General features: G+C 37.8%; 1 protein-coding gene across 3 annotated transcripts in view; it reads right to left on the reverse strand.

The window, feature by feature from the left end:
* Window positions 1-22,340, reverse strand: part of BMP5 (bone morphogenetic protein 5) — a 55,696-nt gene that overhangs the window by 17,431 nt on the left and 15,925 nt on the right. For all 3 annotated transcript variants that reach the window (XM_027696056.1, XM_027696058.1, XM_027696057.1), the window contains 2 exons: window positions 10,051-10,243; window positions 6,299-6,447 (listed from right to left, as the gene is read on the reverse strand). In XM_027696056.1, coding sequence (XP_027551857.1) covers window positions 6,299-6,447; window positions 10,051-10,243 — 342 coding nt within the window. The remainder of the gene's footprint in view (window positions 1-6,298; window positions 6,448-10,050; window positions 10,244-22,340) is intronic.

Raw genomic sequence — 22,340 nt, forward strand, 5'->3', positions numbered from 1 at the left:
CAGACACTAATTTTGCAAGACCTTTCAGCCATTATGCATCTTGGCAGGATTTACACTGGCAACACAGTACAATGAGTAATTCCAAAATCCATTATTTTATCCTGAGTCATCAGACTGCAGCAAACCACTCATTTTGTTATGAAAAACCAGCACTTATTTACTTTCAAAAGTGCTCAAGAAGCCACAAAAAAACGTTTTACAGATTAACCACTACTTCTATCTCCCAGCAGTTATTTTGGTAATAATTTCACATATCTGTAGTTAGAAATGAAAAATTTAGTGATGATGAGAATTCATTTCAGAAAGGTTTGCTGAAAAAAATTAAAATTCCAATGCCACACCTATGGTTTCCTCCTCGTGGGGAGTGACATCTGAAATGAGGATTGGGAAAGGCCTTTTGGAGAAAGACCCAGAGTATGCAAGGTCCAATAACATCTAATATTTAAAAAAAAAACTGCCTCGAGGCTCTGAGTCTAAAAGTTCACAAAGTAGTTTTCAAAATTAGATAGAAACTTTTGTGGCTTCTCATGCCTGAACGGTGTTCTCAAGAGCAATGGGACTTGAAACAAAAGAATTGTGGTAGTGTTTGGCTACCTAAGCATGAATGAAGGCTTATTTAAAAAAAAAAGAAAAAACCTACAACACATATGTGACATGTGTATATATAATACATCCTCAACACTCCAACTCCAAAGTATTTGTTACAGTCTCTATTGTATCTCTACATAAACTGTTAAACAAACTTTTCCTTTGGTGGACACATTTATCTATATCAACATAAAATATGTTTTTGAAAAAAGTTTTATGTGTTTTATTAACTCTTCTGCTCCCTGGAGGCTTTAAGGAATTCTGACAAATGGGTGGTCTTGGATGCTATGCTCTGCCTTTTCTAGGTCTCCAGCTTTAGTCAGCAGTAAAGATTCAGCCTTTGTTTGTCAAATCTTACATTTAGTTGGTTTTATTCAATTCAGCTGAAGGAATTTTAAGTATCTTTTTGTGTTGACTTTGGTATTCATAAAGCTCTTGAAGAAAGCACTTGGAACTCCGATATGCTGTATAATGTGGCAGTACCATATATACTTACACAAAAAAATCACATGTAATTGTACACAAAATCACTAAGTAAGTACTTGATTTATCCTTTCAAGTTAATGTACTTAAACTGTGAGTGGCTTGTGGGAGTCCTAGGGCTTTTCTTCACCACTAAAAAATGTGTTCAGGAAGACAATAAAACAAGGAGAGATTAGATTAATTGGTCATCCACCAAAGAATAAAATGGATAAAAACCTTTTGAATGGAATGAAACACAAATGCCATTATCTTCAAAATAACAGTGTTGAGAAGTAGATGCATCCTTCATCTGTCTGGGGAGCAGGGTGGAGGGGAAGTTGCACATCTGTACAGCCAGGACCAGTGTGCACCGGCATGCAGTGGTGGCAGAAGACAGAGCAGGAGCCCGTTTCACTCGCCTCCTTGATTCTTCTGCTTAAAGTCAGGGTGCCCTTATAACCAGGGGTGTGCTCACTTGCTACAAGCCGACACAATGTTGACTGTATTTCTGACCCAGCTGGAAATGATGGTTACACCTATCTGAGCAAATTAGAGTGCTGGAGCTGAATCATCCACTCTGCTCAGGGTGGGAGTGTGCTCCTCATGCACTTACATCCTGAACCACCTCCACCACAGAGTCCCCAGCACCTCAGGGCAGTGCCACAGAGACCTTTCCCACGGGGACAGATGCCATGGGGTCACCCTGTTTTGGAGACTGAGAGAATCATCCCTTCAGCTTACTTCACATGACAGTATTCCTGAGCATGTTTAATTTACTAGTGCAATTTTGGCCAAAGTCAGCTCTGAACCAGAACGTATGTAGCTGTACTTAGGCAGTGCTTGAGCCCAAACTAATAAAACCTGCTGAGGGGCAGGATGTATTAGCTTGGGTTCAGTGCTGTGCTAACATGGCCATATCGCTTCCAGATGGCTCAGAATTTAATCAGAGCTATTGCCTGCCAAAGTCCATACGTATATCAATATAAATAGTAAGTACCCCCACTATAAGGACAGTAATGAAGGTGATTTTGCTTCTGATACTTTGCCTTGTAAATACCAGATCTGTCAAGAGATTTAAAGGTAACAACCCAGCATCATCTTCCAGAGTACTTGATGGCTACAATGGTCATGTAAGTTCGGTGCCAAGGTTGTCTAGGGGCAGCTGCATGATAAGATTGGTAACATTTAGGGTGGTAACGGTGAGGCCAAGACCAATGTAAAATATGCGGTCAAGTACATGAAGAAGCCAGGGTGCTGCTACAGGTTTCTGTGGGTTGAAAGCAAACCAGGCATTCTATGCAACAGTGAGGATATGGTCCTGTTGCCTTTCTGAAGGTTTAGTAGGAGAAGGGACCTTGGAAGAACCAGGCTGAAAGGAAAAGAGGTGAAAAAAGAAGAGCATGTTTTTTAATTTCTCCCCCATCGTCTCTGGAGAAGAACCTCACCTATCCTTCAGGCAGCGTGTAGGGTTAGAATACAAAACCTATTCCAAGGGACACACATGAGAGTGTACCCAAATACATGCCGGAGGAAGAAATGGCCTTCCCCAGGTTCCACTTGTATCAAGGAAGCTATTTCTTTCAAGTTTTTCTTTGCTCTGAGGAAAAAAATCCTGCTGCTTTCCCACCTCAAACAGCAGGAATGCCCAAAGAAACCTTCCATGGAACTACATGGTAATAAAAATCACCTTAATCAGCTTTGGCTTTTCAGAGTTGCCAACATTTTCTTCCCCACCGACATGCTGGTGGATGGAAAATAACTGAGAGTTGCAGTAATCTAATAAAAGGCACAGAACTACATGAGTGTGGGGCTACCCAGGATGTTGTATTGAGAGCTCTGTATTTGGAACCTGTTTTATTCTGTGGGTTGCCAACAGTCATTCTTACATGTTATCTCCTTCTTCCATTTTCTATAAACAATGCTATATTCTCTTCAGCAATGACATAAACAGAAAAAGGACTACTCTTGTAGCTGTTTACACTCCTTCAGCAAAAGTGATGTTCAGACCATTGCTAACTTCTAATTATAAAAATGCTAAATATTAATAAAAAGGTGCTGATTCACTGGAACATGTTTTAAGTCTTAGGAGACATATATTATATATACAGGACAAATGTTGCATGGAGCTTTTTGAATTGTTTCTGCATCTGCACTGATTTTATGCTGCAATTCATCTGACACCCGTGCATCCATCAGTGTGAAAAAGATCACCTATTGTTCTAAACACTGCAGAGAGTTTTGGTCAAGAGGAGGGAATCGGCCAAAAGGGGGTGCTGCAGAATGTTGAGGAGACATTAAAAAACAGAATCAAAAAGCTATGATCCTTAATTTACCACAGCCCAAGGGAAACAGTGCATTATATGTTGACAGCTTCCATATGTGTCATGCAAACCTTTACTCTTACTGTTCAAAATAAAACGTCACATTAAGAGAAGAAGTGTACATTTCATGTTAAAAAGGGATGTATGATACCAAATACTGTCTTAAAGAAAAAAGAAAACACATTCCAACGTCATGTGGCTTTTTGTACTTTTTCAGGATTTTCAAAGGGAGAATAATATGAATTACAACAACCAGACATTCTTCCAAAGTTGTTTTTTCACACTATTATATTAAATAGTTACAATTTCATTTTATTCCTTCTGTAGACATTATTGTTACTTACGCACCATCTTCAGGAATCCAAAGAAATATATCTACACAAGTAATTGCCTAAAAAGTCTCTGAAAGATAACTATAAGAAATTATTTTTAATGGTAATGATAACAATATAGTAGCACCCTGGAGTCTCAGCAAATATTGACACCATATTTTAAAGGCGCATTATGAATAAATCTAAAAATTAGTATGTATTTACAGACTTGATTATCCAGGCCCCTAGTGGCACCTAAATACCTCAAACAGGGATCCTCTTACTTATCAGAATCCCATTTAGTTTAATGGTCTGTTGCAATAGAAAGGTTAATGGATCAGGTCTTATAAATATCTCTCCAGTTACGGAGGCAGAACTCCTCTACCTCCTGTGAACTCGCTTGACAGCTGGAGGCATGAAGAAACATCCTTCAGACCTGCAGGGCCTGAAGTTCACTTGAGCCAAGGGAAGTTTTTCGGTTGATTTGAACCAGTCTCTGAGCTTTCACAGAGAACTGGTTGGAGGGAAGGTGGGTGGGGTTTTCTGGGTTACAAACCAAGTCCACTACACACTGAGTCATATATAAAAATTCATGTTCCATCTGTACACAGATGTGTCATTCAACTGCTAGTATTTCTAATAGCTTCCAGAAGTAACAGCAACCCAATAAAAATAATCAAAGCCTTAAGAGCAAAATTGTAAGACTATGAAAGGATGATTTTCCTTATGCTAAGCTGAAGTGGTGTAGCACAGGTCTGCCCTATAGTTTTGAAAACTTTACTCCCTAGAAGGGCACTCTTCTTGCATGAATAAACTGAAAAGGGAACAGAAAGTGAGAGAAAAGGGGAATTCCCTCCTCAGTCAAGCAGCTGTGTTGAGAAAGTCAAATAAGTGAGGTGCAAAAAGTAAGGCTGCTTATGGCTTTGGAATTTAAAATAGAAAATTATTTACCACCTTTCTGATCTTGGGAGTAGGACAGGGGTAATATTTACGTGAACTATTCTTTTACAATTTCTTCATTGTATTAACTTAAAAGTTTCTTTTTACCCATACAAACTTTCCTGCTGTTTACTGAATGGATATAATTTTGAGGCTAGAACCAACTGATTGGTGGTTCCAGGGTTTCTTAATGAATGTCTTTTGTGGATATTTAATTTTCAACAATTTCTGTATTTGAATATCCTGGAAATAAAAAAGCCAAGGATGGAGTTTATTCTGGAGCAGAAAAGTTGGCCAGAAAGCAGTCCACCTAATTTGGATGCCTGATGGAAGTGTCACCTCCTCAGAATTTTAAGGGCTTTAAGATGGCCTCACAAAACTAGGCTGCCTAAGAGATTCACTCCCCATACAGCCCAAGCTCAGGTGTGGTGCCTACGAATGCTGATTGAAGGCATCAACAACATGGTCTACGTTGCATTGCTGCCTCCCTTTTCCACTTACTGTACTCCTACAGTATAGGTAATATTAGATGAAATGGTCGTCTGTTCTGGTGCAAGCCTGCCAACTCTGTTTTTAAGCATCATGCCTAAAGGACAGTTTTTGCATAACTCTCCAGCAGCCAGGGCACTTGCTGAAAAAGTATGAGATGCTTTGTTCACAGCCCAGCTGAGCCCGAGGGAGAATTTAGATCAAAACCAATGAGAAAATGTAGACAGAACAAAGAAAGAAGAAAAAAATATTAATCCTTACACCAGAGTTTCTTCTGCTACTCATTAACATTATGTCAGCTAAGGTTTAGATTAACTGGCATCATAGATTCTTTGACCTCTGACATAAAAAGCTCTTTGACAAGAAAGAGCTAAATCTGAGAGTTTGCTTGTAAAGTAGTATAGATTAAGTGAACCATCACAGAAAAAACAGTCTATAAGTCTCTTTTTATTAGTTTCTGAAGAAGTCTAAGTAAAGAACATTTCTTCTAAAAATATTATTTTGCATTGAGATGCATTTTCAATTTTAATGAAGAGCATAACTGGGAATAATGCAGTAGCCCAGTAAATTTGTATTAAAATCCCCACAGCTCTGACTTCAGTTTTGATAGTGGTTTTTCTAATTTTCAGTTAATTAAAATTCTCAAGATTTCAAATTTTTAACCCATTCAAGATAAAAAAAATTAATAAAATTTTTTTTTTAATTACAGAAAACCAATTCCCACATTACCCTATTGCTAACCTTTCTCCAAATCAGTATCAGCAGCTATGAGATACCTTCTGAACTGTCCTGAGGTTATTTTGTAACTTTTTCCATTCTTCATTCCAGAAAATTCTTTAGAAACTTTCTAAAACAAAGATTCGGCAAATCTGCCTCAGTTTCCTGAGGAAAGTGGAAGAACATTAAAATGGAACTTTATTTTATATGTAGGAACTTTCATCCCAAACCTCATTTAATTTCACTTGATTCAGTTAGATTTATAATTGCCATATTGTCCAGAATTAAGAATAATAGGAAGTTTGCAGACCATAACTACAGCAAGATAAGACTTTTGTTCTTTGCTTATAAGCTTTCAGTGAATTGTCACCCAGTCAAGTTAAAAAAACACAAAACACCCATCCAGAAAAGATTCTTAGCAAGATATGACAATAGCATATAGGGTGTTATAATCTACAGTTTCAATCTTACCATCCCCTGTTTCAGCGCAGAGTTGCAAACCCAGATTGTTCAGTGGATTAATCACCCAGTGATTGCTGGTCACAGTAATGTCAAAGACAAACCAGCCCACATCAGAAGCTTGAGCCTTTCTTGTGTCTAACAGGAACAAGTCTGCATCCCTAAGTTAAAGAAAATGGAGAGTTAAGGCATTCAAATATTGTTATTTTTTGTCCTTAATTTTCTTGCTGGCAATAACTTCTTGAAGTCTAAATGAATAATTCTTTGACATATCCTCATCATGACACAGTACAGCATGTGCTGTAGCTAACAAGTAATTGTTATGTATAATAAAGGTATTTTCCCTAAGAGGCCTTTCTGAAATGAGTCTCAGCATGTAAAAATTACAGCTATGGAAAATCTGAAAAATCCAGCTTCCTGATAGAAATACACAAAATATATAATTGAGGCTGTATATAAAGAATTCATTTTTCACCGTTAGAATGTCTTAGGAAGATTAACTTTTGCAAACCTTTCAGTGTAAAAGACAAAATATGTCAAAACCTCGTTCCAATTTCAACTAAAATTCAAAGGCATAGCATTGCTAAAATGATCTGTTGTTAATGACATATGACAGCAGCTGTATGCTATGACAAAACATGAATAGATGACAGTTCAGATAATTTCCTATTAGCGCTGATTTTTAGAAAATATCTCTATATCAAAGCAGAGATTATGTATCTATTAATAAAGTAATTATTACATTTTAACCCTCAGTTCCCTGGTATAGTCTTAAATTTTTTCCCATGAAATCTCCCCATAATTGAGAAGGGTTGCTCAGAGAAGTTATTATAATTGTGTTACTAAATTTTTACCATGGGTCATTTATTTGTTTTGTTTTCACATATCTCCTAACAAAATTAGTTCCAGAACAACATCTGTATTGCAAATAATTTGCTACAATGACCACACTAAACCCAAGATATTTAACTCTCATCAGTTTCGTTGTACATGCTTCTATGAAGCAGGAAGCATTATTAAAAACTGTTTTCACCATTTAATCTTTTAAATCTAAATCTATAGGTATAGAAACCTATTTATTTTCTTCCATAAATAGTAATCAAAACAATAAGATACAAAACCAAATGTTTTATTTTAAATTTTAACTGTACAAGTCAACTAAAGACAGTCTTGGCTTACACAGATCTGGGAATCGTATTGTTGCTTTACAGACAGAATGACTATATGCTTAAATAGGAAAGACAGACAGAAATAGTAGGCTTTGTGTCTAAAAGTGGGTTTAAAATGCCTGTGATCCTGTCACTGTATTTTTATGGTGTTTAATTGCAATGACAACTAAGAAAGTTACTGTCTTATCTAGATTAAACACCGTAAATGCACCTAAAATGTCTGATACTGAAAACAGCATCATCTTTATCCCTTGAAGCTGTGGTTGCTCAACACTGAGGAAAATAAAGCCAAATAATGACAAACAATGACAAACATATGTTTACTTACATGTATATGTAAGATATATCTGCAGAATCAGATTAAAGAGCTCAAAAATTATAAAGGAAGATTGTTTGTAAAAAAGGAATTGAAGGGGCTTTCTTTCAAGTCACCATTTTTTTTTCTTCTGTTAAAGGATAATCTTTTGCTGGTCTTTTATCACTTCCATTCTAGAACTGTGCTAATGACCACACAAGGAGAAAACAATTGCATTCCCCCTCTGGAGCTAACATGAAGAAAATGTTACAATGCCAAAGAACCTGATCTACTCTACAAGCACTGAACAAATTAACAACGTATCACAAGCTCATAAATAGTACTCTCTGGAGTCTTAAATGCCAGCTTTTTTCTCTAATAAGCACTTTATCAGAATTTTAAAGTGGAAAAGTTTAATTCTGACTGTAATAGTCTTTGAGATGTTTATTTATAAATATTTTTGTATCACTCAGTAGATTTAATAGAAAACTGTAAAATTGCTTGGAAAATATTAAAATATCACAATGATATAATTTCACAGTTCTCTCCTCCTAGAATACATAATTGTTTTCTCATATAGATTCTTTCTATTCCAAGTTTTGCTGGGACTGATATGAAATGTTCTCAAAAGCCAGGATGTACAGTGTCTCACATGTCAAATCAGAATAAGGCACTATTACTACCACAGTCCAGAAATTCTGCTGAAGGACAAATTTCCCCTGTGGATCTCTCCTCAGGGTGACATTACCACTTTGCAGTGCAGCAGATACTCACATCAAAGTGTCTTTGGCATTGGCCAAGATAATAGACTCAAACCAGGCCGAATGCTCTTACCCATTAACTCTGCACATGAAACTAAAATGAGTTGTGGATACCCAGAGAAAACCAGAACTGATCCTTGAAAATACATAGAGAAAGTGTCTCTGTACCAATGCTAATGATTTAGCCTACATAACAGCAATTTACTACAGAAATCCAAAGTATTTGTCAGGGAAAAAAAATAACTTCTTTTACAATTGATACAAACATAGGGTAAAAACTTGACCCCTGAGAGGGCAGTGAGAGCTCTGGGATCAGGGTTCTCCCATTAGGTCATGTCATTACCTCAAACTTCTCATCCCGTTTTGTGGCATTTTTAATTTTAAAATTCTCTATTATTCTGTGAAAAGAAAAAAACTGTCACACTTAAAACAGCTGCATATGTTGTCTGTAATTTAAAAAAAAATTATATTTAAAAGATTGCCCACAACACATAATAAAAAAGTTAGTCGTTATGTCATAAATAGCCTGAAATGCAACAGTCAACACATTCAGGCAGAATACAGCTGATTTGCTTTACCTTTATGGAGGCTGTTTAAGTTTAGTATCTAGTCCCAAATTACCAGTTGTCTACAGGAGAAATGCTACCACGGTCAAGAATTTCAGCAAAGAGGCTGCAGGCAGAGCGTCTGAGAAGCTCCACATGTCCTGGGTCATTCAAGGAAGTAAAGGTGGAATAAACCATCTGTATGTTCCTTGAAACCCAGAACAGTTTTTGATCAGATCAAAATGTAATAGGCCATCCTGGTGATGCTATTTTACCTCACACCTCATTTCAGAAAGCTGCTTTTCTATCTTAATGCCACTTGAAGATTCCCTAATGTGGAAAGAACCCTTGAGGTTTACTTACATTAGTGGCTAGCTGCCATCAAATCGTGGACTATATTCACATTCACCATGAGAAAAAGTCTGGGTAGGAGTACATTGGCAGGGCTGCGTAGGAAAGTTAGCCTACCACGGGCTGTGCTGTACATGCTTCCTTAGGAAAAATAGAAAACTTCACTCCCAAAGCCTGGAATTTCAGCAAACTCCAAGGGATTTAAACACACACACATTTCAGTAGCCATGATGCCACAGAGACAGGAAAATGCTCGAGACTAGAGCATAATCTTTAGTTTGCAACTTGGAAACCCTGAACCCTGGCCACTTCTTGCCTAAAAGCATAGCAGGTACTGTGTTTGGGATTGCAGAGCCCTGTCAGACACCCATATTTCCTGTTCAAAGAAAAGAACCCTCACCCACTCTTTTCATGGGCAGACTATTTGGTGAGCTTGGACATAAACCTGGAATAAATTACATTTAAGATCATTTTAATTCTTTCTCAGTGTTTGTTGTTGTTGCCTAGGAATTAATATTGCACAAGCCACAGTGATAACAATAATGCCTTACTAGGTGTACGCTCATGATCAATTATTGTCTCCCTACTTAAGAAACACATGAGATGGTATTCCACATGTTATGTCTTCATGCCAAGCGGGTACCTGTTTGGATACTCCTTGATGATCTGATATATGCTAATCTGAATGGTTTCATTCTCAAAGCGGCTGTTGCTTCGATCTTTGTATATTCGGAACTCGGCTGCTGTCACTGCCTCTCCATGCGGGATCTGAGTAAGGTCAAAGCGAAACTCTTTATAGTGCCTTCGCTGGTGGGAGAAGTCCTTGTCCCTTTCAACTGTGAGAAAAAGAGTTCAGTGTAAATTAAAGACGTGAAAGGAATGCCCATTTCCCATGATTAATGGAGCGTTCCTTCTGCTTGGGAGTAAACAAACATGACAATATAAAACTGTGCAAATAATAAAACCACAAGCCCAGACATACTTCCAGTTAAAGGAAATTCCACCAGCCCAGTGTCTTCAGTTCAAAAGAAAAAAAACCTTGGTGGCTTTTATATAAATTCCAGAAGCTGGAGTGGAAAGAATATAAAGAAAAGGCTGAAAGGGGGCATGTTGTAAAGTAACTAGAAATATGGACAAACTAAAAGCTGTGAAAGGATTTAGGACTTCAGTGTAGTCATAAGCACAGCAGTAGCAATGTCAGAGCTATAGATGACTTTGGAAAACACTAATTGCCACTAATAACCAGGCAGATGAGAGGAATGCTGTTCATTTCCGTTTAACATAATAAATTTTAAAGTGGTACTAAAGTGTACTGCAACAACTATATATTTAAAAAGCAGTTAAGTCATATAAATTAACACAAGTTGTACTCTAATGGCATACATGTCATCTTGCCAGTGTCAGAAGAAGGAGCCATGAGCCAGGGCTGAGTGGTTCTGACATCTCAGCAGCATAGGAAGCGTAGTCCTGGCTTGAGAAGTCCCCTCAAATCTGGGTGGGCAGATGCAGGCTTTCACTGCTTATGACACTGCCACAATTTAAAGTTAAAAAGTAAACCTCATTATTGCCTAATTCAGAATTCTACAGAATGTAAGAGGGAGTAAATAGAGGATTTTAATTTACTTGAGTTTATAACTGGTTTGGGTCTAATTCCGCTATCTGCTGCCATTCTGACTCTGAGTTAGGAGCAACTTTTGCAATGGAATATATGTTTTGATGTGTCAACAGAAACTACAGGCCACAATACTGGCTGATGAACACCTTATGGGATTAATACTTAAGATTTTAAGGATGTGGAATGGAAAATGACCCAGGGTTTCCACTCCCACAGTATACAACATATCACTGACCTTTGAAGAAGCTGCGCTCCACCAGAAGACAGAATTTCTCTCTTCTGGAGAAGTTCTACCTGCCTCGTGAGATAGGTGTTTCATTTTACTCATGGTGGACAAACCTAAAACTCAGAGCTGGGATTTGGTTTAGATAACCAGCTAAACATTTATGGCTGCACCCAGCTCCACTAAATGCTGTACCCTCTGCTCTTTTATTTCATTTTATTCCTCAGATCTGAGGGAGGAACAATGTCAGTTCTGAAAAAGCTCTCATTTGGATTACTAAATGCTACATGTACAAATAATGTGTAAATTATTAAAATATTTATGTATATTTATACTTATATGCTCATATATATGTGCCTCCCAAGAAGTTTTGTCTATGTATACAGTGTGCATGTGTTTGCATGTAGATACATATAATTATATAATTTATATATAAATCTGCATATCTGTTTATTATAAAGTATGTGTTGTCTTACAAAATACAAATGCACTAAAAGAAAAAGAAAATATCATTTTGGGCTTGCCATATAAGAGTACGGTTACAGACATAATAAAGTGAGAGCTATTGAAGGAAAAGTATTTAACATTATTTTCAGAGCAGTAGTTACTAGTTAAGTCACCTGTGGTCATATAGTAGTCCTTTACAGTGTGCTTCCCTTTCACCCTTCCAAAAATGTAAACTCTCTTTGTTTTTATTAGCTTTTTCTTTCTAATGTACAAATCTGTGTTGCCTTAAAAACCACCAAAAATAAAATATATAGGATATAAGAACACTTTATCTTCAGTGAAAATTGACTTTCTCCTGGCTGACAAAAGGAAAATTGTCTGTTAACTGTGAGGTTTACTTGGCGCAAGTGCATATTTAGCTTACTTGGGTTTGCCATGGAACACTATGTCGCAAAAGTAAAACAGAAAAGAGGTGGAAGCATGTGAACTGGCTGCTCTGTACCTGAAGATGAATGGGCTGCTGCTGAAGAGAAACAGGATACAGTCTGTTTAGCAGCTCCACTGACCAGTTCTAAACTGTGAGATATATACAGAGATCTGACTTGAGGTTTGGGAGTTGTTGCTTTTTTTTTTTAAATGTCCATGTAAAGCCTTTCATTTCAGAGAGAACTTGGCAGAGATTAGCATATGCAAAAGCACTGAGCCAAGAGGCTTTTTTCTAGTGCAAAGAGTCTGCTGCAATTTTCTAAGGTTACAACTGAGCATTTCAAAATTGACGTGGAACAGATACGTCAATAATCTTCAAATGAGACTATATTAAAGACAGACAATGTAGCAACCCCATATGCATGTGTGACTAAGCACTACACACTATGAGTAAACACTGAAGAATTAGACACTGAATAAAAGCGCCTAATGCCACTACATAAATAATGCCACAATAAAAATTTAAATGCCACTAATCCTGGTCTGATTTATTGTTATTTGGATTTGAGGTTTCCTTTTGTCTAGTTTCTACTAAGTACTTTCTAATTAGTAACATTAGTTTAGAAACAGCAGTTCTCTCCCTGTATGATATAGTTTGGACACAAACCTGTAAAATACCCTTCAGTTGCATTGGTGGGGTTCTCTCAGGACCATTCATGACTGCTCAAAGAATATTGATAGCCACTTCCTCATGGGCCTGAAATTAATTATTACAACTCACACAGATAATACTTATCTGTGTTTCCCTGTATACCCAAGGAAGACACAGCACTGTCATCTGGAAGGGACATAAGTTAAAAATTTCCTTGGGTGGAGACACCCTTTATAGGAAGGCCAGGACTTTGCCTGTAGAAATGAAGGGTTGTAGGAAACAGGCACTGAACACCAAGAAAAACCTTGGGTCCGAGGAGATCCCACTCTCCGCAATAAAGCCAGAAACTCTAACTGCAAATTTCTGTTAGCCAATGTACTGAGCAAAAAAAATTTTTTACAGATGTAGACAAATTAAAATCTTATATAATAAGCTGTAAAATAGCAGTGATGGTGGTGGTGATGTTGCAATAATGACTAGTGGTTAGAATGATAGCCAAGTTAAAAAAGAAAAATGTTATTTAATGATATTGAGTATTTTAATACTGAAAATAATACACAAATCTTGATCCCCTCTGCAGTTAATAAATGCTTTTTCAGGGAAGACTGTGAATGCTCAGTAAAGAACCTCTAAGATCCTTTGTCCTGCTGAAATGGCATGAAGTGCAGGGAGGTACCATGTCTCAAGTATTTTTATTTCACAGGCGAGAGCTTTTCAACCCTGGCAGCCTGAAAAATACAGGTTAAGATTTTTAAGTATTGAGTACTTCCAGAGTGTTTTCATGTCATTCCAGCCCTGCTCAGTTCATCTGCCAAAATGCATCTCTGTGGGACCGATTACAGACTCTAAAAACCAATTGACCAGAAAATCAGTAGGTATTTTTTTAATCATTAGAGGAATACAATTTTTCTAAGTAAAAATAACTAGAATATTAGGGTTAATGCTGATTACAACAAAATTCTTCATTTGCTCTGATTGCTCAGGTTTCTTAGCATCAACTTTTAAAAATGGTATTTTTATACCACCTGAAACTAATATATGCAGCACTATGGTTACATCAGACAAATCATGGCTCAGGGGAATATCACGAACACCTGTGTGTAAAATGGGAAAGAATGATATTTTCCACCCACGTGGCAAACTGATGAAATGTTCATACTGTTTTAACACTAAGTCCAACTCTAAGAAGAAAGAAGTCAAGTTTATACAAAAAAGGTATTTTGGAAAAAAGGTCTTCTTTTACAACGAGAGAAAAATATCATGCACTGATTTTCATTAACAATACATTCGTAATTTAAGAAAAAAAGAACTACCTAAAGCCACCCAAAGCACATATATGGATGGACAGTATAACAAGTAATCAGTATTTTACCAATTCCACTATAAAGGTCTGATTATGTTGACTGAGCTTAAAAAGCGTAAAAAGTGCTAGCAATGAGTTTAGGTCATAGTGCATGAGGAACTGTTAGGCTTGTTTTTCCTCCCCACTGATATATGTTTCTCTTTTCCTGAAGATATTGGTATGTGACACATGGGGAAAGTGAAAGCTGCTTTGGCAAATCAATAACAAAACAACCATATGCTGTAATATGCTGATTTTACAATATAAGATCTCAGAATCCCAACTGGATTCACAAATAGTGAAGCTTCACTAATCAACTTAATGCCACTGTTTAACTACTAACTATACCTGCCAGGGCAAAATGGAGGGTCTTACAGACCTGTGTAACTATAAAGGGCCATTTACACTAATCTCACTGAATTTCACTGTTTGACTCGAAATTCTTTGTATAAATACTAAGTAAACCAGTCAGTTTTAATCACTTCAAGGTGATAAAGGTTACAGTAAGCTGATACACTACAAACGACACTCATTTACATCTTGAATATAATTAAATGATAGTTTATCTACAGTGAACACTTGTGGTTATCTGACCAAAACAGGTCAAAGGTTCCAGGCGTTTTCTCCTGAAATTACTCAGTGCTGCCTCTAATGACTGATAATTGAAAGCAGAGACTGGAAATATCAAATGTGGTAGGTGACAGATAAGATACAGATTAATGCAAGTACTCTGTTACAGGACACTAAAAGGTCAGAGGCCCAAGGAATTAGCTATTGTGCTACTGTGAAAAGACAGACATCAAATAGCGTTTACCTCATTCTTGCTCTTCTCTCCAACATTCAAATTCTAGTAGCATAAATTAGACTGTTTAAAGTGACTCACTTTTTACAAAATAAGGCAGCACATATTTTGTAGAGTATGTGGGTAGGAGGAAAGTGATTCTAGAAAAGCATATGGATAAAAACCCCACCAAAATAAAACAGCTATACTAGGTGTAAATATTTAATGAAGTGCATCTGAAAGAAGTTAAGAAGTATGTTCCTCAGAATGTCACTCAGTTGAAGAGACTAGATAACAGACTCTGAAATATACATTTTAAAGCTTTGTAACTTTTCAGGCTTTTAGATTGTAGAAAATGAATATCAACTTAGAAAATCAGATTAAGTTTATCTTGGCAAGCATATCTTTCATCTTTTTTACTCTGGAAGTCCTAAAAACATAAAATCTAATTAATATTGAAGTAAGTGGTAGCCTTTTCATTCTGCCTATTGGCCTTTGAATAAGTACTACAGTCTTCTAAAAAAGGTTTTAAATCAAGTGAACTTTTGAAGTCCAAGTGGGAAGAAAAATACCTTCCCAAATCAGTGATTGAAAGAAAAAAAGCAGCAGACTATGATTCTACTTGTCTAAGCACTATTGATTTACTAGGTTTTATAGAAGGGTAAGAATCCTGATCTGGACTCAGGAAATCTATTTTGAGTTAGACATTGAAATTGTTAAAAATAGTCACCTGTCCTTCAAGCATTGTTTTGGACACCAGAGACAGCTGCCTAATACAGTCAGTGGAGAGACAATTCTGTTTGTTAAAGGTCAACTGTCTCGTACCAGCCAGTAAGCAAAACAGAGGAGTTTATCTACATTTCCCCTTTAGTCCTCTGCAGCTCCAGAGAATTGGACTAAGTGATAGCTCTTGTTCAGTCAAAGGACATTTCAATCTTTATCAGCTGATTTCGATGACCATATCCTAACTGTCGGTATGCTGAGTAGCCCAGCAGTGGAACATCCTGGACCATTGCTCAGAAAAAATGCAGGGGATGATGGAAAAAATGAGAATTAAGTAAGTTTTTGTTCCCACATCTGATTTTTTAAATTCATTTGACATTAGACATTTACCAGATAATCATTCAGCTAAGTGTTTTAACTACAAAACTTCAGAGTTATTATTCCCCATTGCTTGTTCTTCTTTTAGTACCAAGTATTTTATATTTCTTTTTACTCATTTTCATCAGGAGAGTGAGAGAGGGTTGGTGCTCCCCTGCATATTCTGTAGCCAGTAGTAAGGGAAAGGGGGTGATTTGCAATTAATAATCCTTCTTTTCCCTCCCCATCTGCCTCCTCAGGCTGAGGTGGGAAAATTCATTGCACAGGTTTCAGTTGTGTATGTCCGTGTTTCTTGGGGAAGTTCAGAATTTACCTTTCAGAACTGAGATCTTTTGGGAAGTCATCTCTGATCAGCCATATAAGGATCACAGAATCACAGAATATGCTGAGTTGGAAGGGATCCACAAGGATCATCAAGTCCAGCTCCTGGCCCTGTACAGGGCCTGTACAGACCCCAAGAGTCACACCATGTGGCTGAGAGTATTGTCCAAACACCTCTTGAACTCTGTCAGGCTTGGTGCTGTGACTGCTTCCCTGGGAGCCTGTTCCAGTGCCCAACCACCCTCTGGGTGAAGAACCTTTTTCAATTATCCAAACTAAACCTCCCCTGACACAACTTTAGGCTGTTCCCTCGAGTTCTTTCAGGGAAGAGATCAATGCCTGCCCTTCATCTTCCCCTCACAAGGAAGTTGTGGACTGCAATGAAGTCTCCCCTCAGTCTCCTCCAGGCTGAACAGACCAAGCAACCTCAGCTACTCCTCATACGGCTTCCCTTTGTTGAACTTCATATGGTTGGTGATTGCCCAGTCCTCTAATTTGTCAAGGTCTCTCTGCAGGGCCTCCCTGCCTTTGAGGGAATCAACAACTCTTCCCAGTTTTGTATCATCTGCAAACTTGCTTAGTATCCCTTCCAGTCCAGCATCCAAGTAGTTTATGAAGATGTTGAAGGGCACAGGGCCCAAGATGGAGCCCTGTGGAACCCCATTAGTGACAGGTCACCAGTCTGATATTACCCCATTCATTATTACTCTCTGTGCTTGACCTGTGAGCCAATTGCTCACTCACCGCATGATGTGTTCATCCAGCTGTGTGTAGGACATTTTGTTCAGAAGGATACGGTGAGAGAGAGTCTTGAAAGCTTTACTGAAATCCAAAAAGGTGACATCAACTGGCTTCCCTTGGCCAACTAGGTGGGTTACTGTCATAAAAGGAAATCAGGTTTGATAAGTAGGACTTTCCTCTCATGAAGGCTGTGACCAACAACTGCATTGTCTTTCAGGTGTTTTTCAGTACCTCCCAAAATAATCTTCTCCATAACTTTACCAGGCACTAAAGTGAGATGACAAGCCTGTAGTTTCCTCCTTCTTGAAAACTGGGACAATGTTCACCATCTTCCAGTCAGCTGGGACATCTCTGGATTCCCAAAACAACTCAAAAATCATCAGGAGAGGTTTTGCAATGACATCAGCCAGCTCTTTGAGGATTCTGGCCCCATAGATTTGTAGGGATCAAACTGAAGCAGCACATCCTGCACAATTTCAGGGTTGACTGGGAGTTTATCATTCTCACAGTCATGGTCCTCCAGCTCAGGGCACTGAGACCCCCTTGGTCCATCATCCATGTTGAAGACAAAGGCAAAGAAAGTATTAAACACCTTTGCCTTGTCTCTGTCCCTGTTTGTGAGGTGACCATCCTCATCCTGTAACAGGCCAATGATATTTCTATACTGCCTATTGCCATTAATATATTTGAAAAAACTCTTTTTATTGTCCCTAACATTTCTGGCCAGCTTCAGCTCCAGTTGAGCTTTGCCGCTCAAATTTTCTTCCTACAGCAGTAAGTGGAATTTCTCTGTTCTTCTCATGTCCCTTAACTTTGCTTCCACTGGACATACATCTTCCTTTTTTGCCTTATTTCCAAGAGAAGATCCCTGGTCAGCCAAGTTGGCCTTCTGTCTCATCTGCTTGACTTGTGACATATGGGAATTGCCTGCTCCTGTGCCCCATGGAGGTGATGTTTAAAAAGCGACCAGCACTGATGGACCCCAGCATCTGCAAAAGCATTCTCCCAGGGGACCTTAGGACCTTACTAATTCCCTGAGCAGCCTGAAGTCTGCTCTTCTCATGTCCAGAGTTGGCACTTTTCCTCCCGTTAACAGAGATTTTAAACTCGATCACTTTGTGGTCACTCTGGCCAAGACAGCCACCAGTGTCCACTTCGCTCACAAGATCCACTCTGTTGACAAGCAGCAGATCAAGGAGGGCATCTTTCCAAGTTGGCTCCCTTAGGATCTTTTTCATATAGTTGTCTTCCAGGTTTTTTAGGAATCTTCTGGCCAGGGTTGTACCAGCTGTGTGACACTCCCAGTTAATTTCTGGCAATTTGAAGACCTCCACAAGGACAAAGGCAGTTGATTTGGAAGTGTCTCTTAGTTCCTCAGAGAATAATTTGTCAGTGTCATTATCCTGGCCAACAGAGAGCCATGACCTCTCTAAACTCTGCACTCATCATGATGGAGGCAGCTGCCCAGAGCGAGCTCCAGTGGAAATTCTCTGTTGCCCTGGTATCAGCTGGAGGGTGTGCCCTGCTCTTGCACCTGTACCGGAGGGCAGCAGTGGGCACCCCTGTGGGATGTGTGCCCAGGTAGAGGAACTCCTGTGCTCACTGATAGAGCACCTGAAAGAGGTAAAGTAGATTGAGTAGTATCAGGGAGAGTGAGAGAGTGAGGCAGACTACTGGAATTGCACCCTGCCTTCCCTGGGACAGGCACAACAGAATGTATGATAAGGAAGATTCCCTACCCTCTATCCAACTGGCTGAACACAGCAACTGAAGAGATAGGGGGCAATGGCAAAAAGTTCCTGCCCAGCGCACCATCTCCTCTGGTGACCACCCCTGCAGCTGCCTGGGCACAGTAGGTGTGATACTCTGCAAGTGGAACTGAACAACAATGAGGATGATGGTCCATCTAGCTTGGAGGTGCTGCCAAGGTTAAGTCAGTCTACACTTTGCATCAAAACTGATTCCATAAAGAAAAAAAGTAGGTCACTGTCATAGGAGACTCCCTATGAAGTCTCGAAGACTTAAAGAGTTAGAGATGTGATGATAAAGCTTCTTACTCTGGTACTGCCCTCAGATTAATATCCATTATTTATTTTTCTGGTGGCCAATGATGAAGATGCAACAAAAAGAGCAATCAGGAGAGACTTCAGAGCCCTGGGATGACTGGTTAAGGGATCAGGAGCACAAGCAGTGCTCTCCTCTGTCCTTCCAGTAGCAGGGAATGATGAGGGAAGAAACAGGAAGAGCCAACTGATCAATACCTGTCTCCAAGCCCAGCATCACTGGCAGAATGGAGTCAATTATATTAAAGGCCTTTTCCAACATAAATGATTCTATGATTCTGTGATACCTTACATAAAAAATGTAGGCAGGGGTTGAAAATAGGTCTCCAAAATTACATTCCACACATACCTTATCTTAGACAAAAAAAGTCATTGTCAGAAACTTAATCCACATTCTGATCCCCCTCCAACTGAAGCAAAACCATTTCCATAATCAGTGGGGATTTTGCTTAATTAGAAAGGGCAAGTCTGCAGAAATTTTTCTTTCTTTCCCTTGCAACAGTTCTGTTTCTTAAGAACTGCTTTACTGCAGTACTGTATATTTGAGTTTCTTTTTATTTATTATAATTATTATATTGGTTGTATTTAAAGTAATTATAGATTTACAGATGTGGTTTTGAAAGAATGATATAAATTACTTTAACATAAAATATACTTTCTTATTAAAACACAAAGCAGAAAGTTTGATCAGTCATATTCTGAAGCTCGTTACACTGCTGTAAAGTTAGTTATTTCACTAAATTCTTTATTTGCAGGTCAGCTACTGACATCAATGAGCAACAGTTGCCTATTCTGATTAACTAAATTAGGGACAGTTTGAAAATCGTTTGATGAAATACTGTGCAGTTAGTGACAGTTTTAATAAATGAAATATTGTTTACTGAATCAAGACGTTTGATGGTAGAACATGCCTTCCATAATTGAACAGAATTACTGACCTGTATCAATTGCAAAGTAATTCAAATCAAGATAAATTCAATGAAAAAACCCTTCCACAACTGCAACAGAATCTAAAGCAAGAATAAAAAGAAAAAGCATAATAAAAAATCAAGCCAACAAAAAAAAAATTGCCTGTCCTTTTTCCAAGCACATAGTGCACTTATTTTCTTTCTTTAACCTTCAAAGAAATGCATTTCAATACCCCATACTTTATTAAAAAATAAGTTAGAATATTCATGTGTCTTAACCAAGCATTTAGTATTACATCTTTTGAGAGCACAGATCTAGTATTAAAATATTAATTTCTTCATTTTGTTGTTGTAGTAATAAAGACCTGATAGATTCTTACCAACTAAAAAAAACACTTTTGAAAAACTCAAAATAGTGTAAAACACTAATTACTAAGGCAGACTTTGAAATTCTGTGATTTTTACTTTCTAATCCTCTTCAAATGTACATGCAATGTATTCAACTTTAGTAAGTGGTAGGCAGCAACTTGGTAAATAATGAAAATTACAAACCGATAGTAGAATAAAAGTGAATATTTAAAAGGATAAGTTTCCTTTTTTCTGTGAATTATTTTAAGAATTAGAACTCAGTTAATTAAAAGCTTTCAGCGTTCCCTCTGAGAAGGAAAGAGTTCCCAGCAACCACATAACAGTACCTGCCAGCAACTTTTATAAACAGAGACCTAAAGAAATACCTCAATCAAAGAGGCATAACTGTGCTTGGCTTTCTCACACGTAATCTCCCAGGTGATCTGTACACTGTGAGATTACCCATGATACCTTCTTGTTACTTTACATTAAAAAATTGAATAAAATAGATGTTTTAATGAAATTGCTGGTCTTCATTCAATAGCCAGTGTTTTGCTGAAAATTTCATAGCTAAACATGTGTTATTCATTCAATTTACTCTTCTTCCAAGTTAAGTGCACTTGCTCAACAAGTCAAAACAAGTGCTGCACTGCAGCTGCTCCAGTAATAATTAAATGCTGGAAGGCTTTCAGTTGTTGATTCAAAATAAGTGGAAAAGCAACATCCAGCTTTTCTTATGCTGGTTTGAACATGGCCAGTGTAACTAGAACAAAGAGATAGAGTTTTGGAAGTGAATATATAAGACATAAAAGATAGTTGGTTAAACAATTCCTCACAATCTACTTTTTCTGATGATTTCAAAAGTGTAATGCACTGTATCCTTCAACCTCCCAAATGCAAAACTTTCACTCCAGTTGTTCAGCTGTAGCATAAAGCACAGAAAAATACAACTGCACATATGTGCTTTTTCATTTTTAGTAAGTAAGGACCCTGTGGTTTCTTCATTATTTTGAGTCACTATTATTACAAAGGCACTCCAATCACAAATACTTATGTTAACCTAAATCTGATAGATTTTCAGTTATTATCAGTTTCATCATAGATAAATCTTTATATGAAAGAATAGATCAGATCAAAGTTTCATCATGTAGTTCTGAAATAATACATCACGATAAATCAAATACATACAGATAAATTAGCTAATCCTTACACTGGCATGCCTCAGGTTGCTAGTTTTGTCTGCTTTTTCAACGATGTCTATTTTGCCTCACCTTTGGCAAAACCAGTACATTTTGACACCATCTGTCAATAGACTTCCATTTTTTCCCATGTTTAATTTTGTTTTTCTATAATCAGATCATCACAAAGAAAACTAACAATTATTGCCAGGTTTCTGACTGTGTGTGTAAGTCAGAATGTCAGATCAACACAACCTCAAGGTTAACAAATGACAGAAGAAAAGATCCCTCTTGGGTTCAGCTGCAACTGAACAGAAACAAAAGTTATACCTCTGGGATTCAATGGTCAGAAAATAGGTGTAAGTTATAACTGTTTTGACACTGTAGAAGTATACAGATGGAACATAACTTCTGAGGAGGGTGAAAGGGCATATATCATCATAGGGCAACAGGCAGGGAAGGAAAAGCTGAACATTAAAGCACAGTCTATCTTCCCACATCTCCTTAGTTCCTGCTTATATTAACCCTCTGCTCTCTTCCACCCACCGGTGGCAAGTCACTCTACCACTTACCATTCACATGTCATCTAATAAACTCCATCTATTTTTCTAACGTGGAATTTGTTGGAAATACTTCCACAGAAGTTTTGTCTGCATACCAGACTGGGTACGAATGGATAGGCAGTATTTTCTGCTTAGGCTGTGCTCACATCTGAGTACTTTAATATTACCCATACCCATTAACACTGACCAAACATTCCACAAAAAACAGTCTAGCTGTAACAAGG

This window comes from Neopelma chrysocephalum, unplaced genomic scaffold, assembly GCF_003984885.1.
Source record: "Neopelma chrysocephalum unplaced genomic scaffold, ASM398488v2 Primary Assembly neopelma1_104, whole genome shotgun sequence".
Lineage (NCBI taxonomy): Eukaryota > Metazoa > Chordata > Aves > Passeriformes > Pipridae > Neopelma > Neopelma chrysocephalum.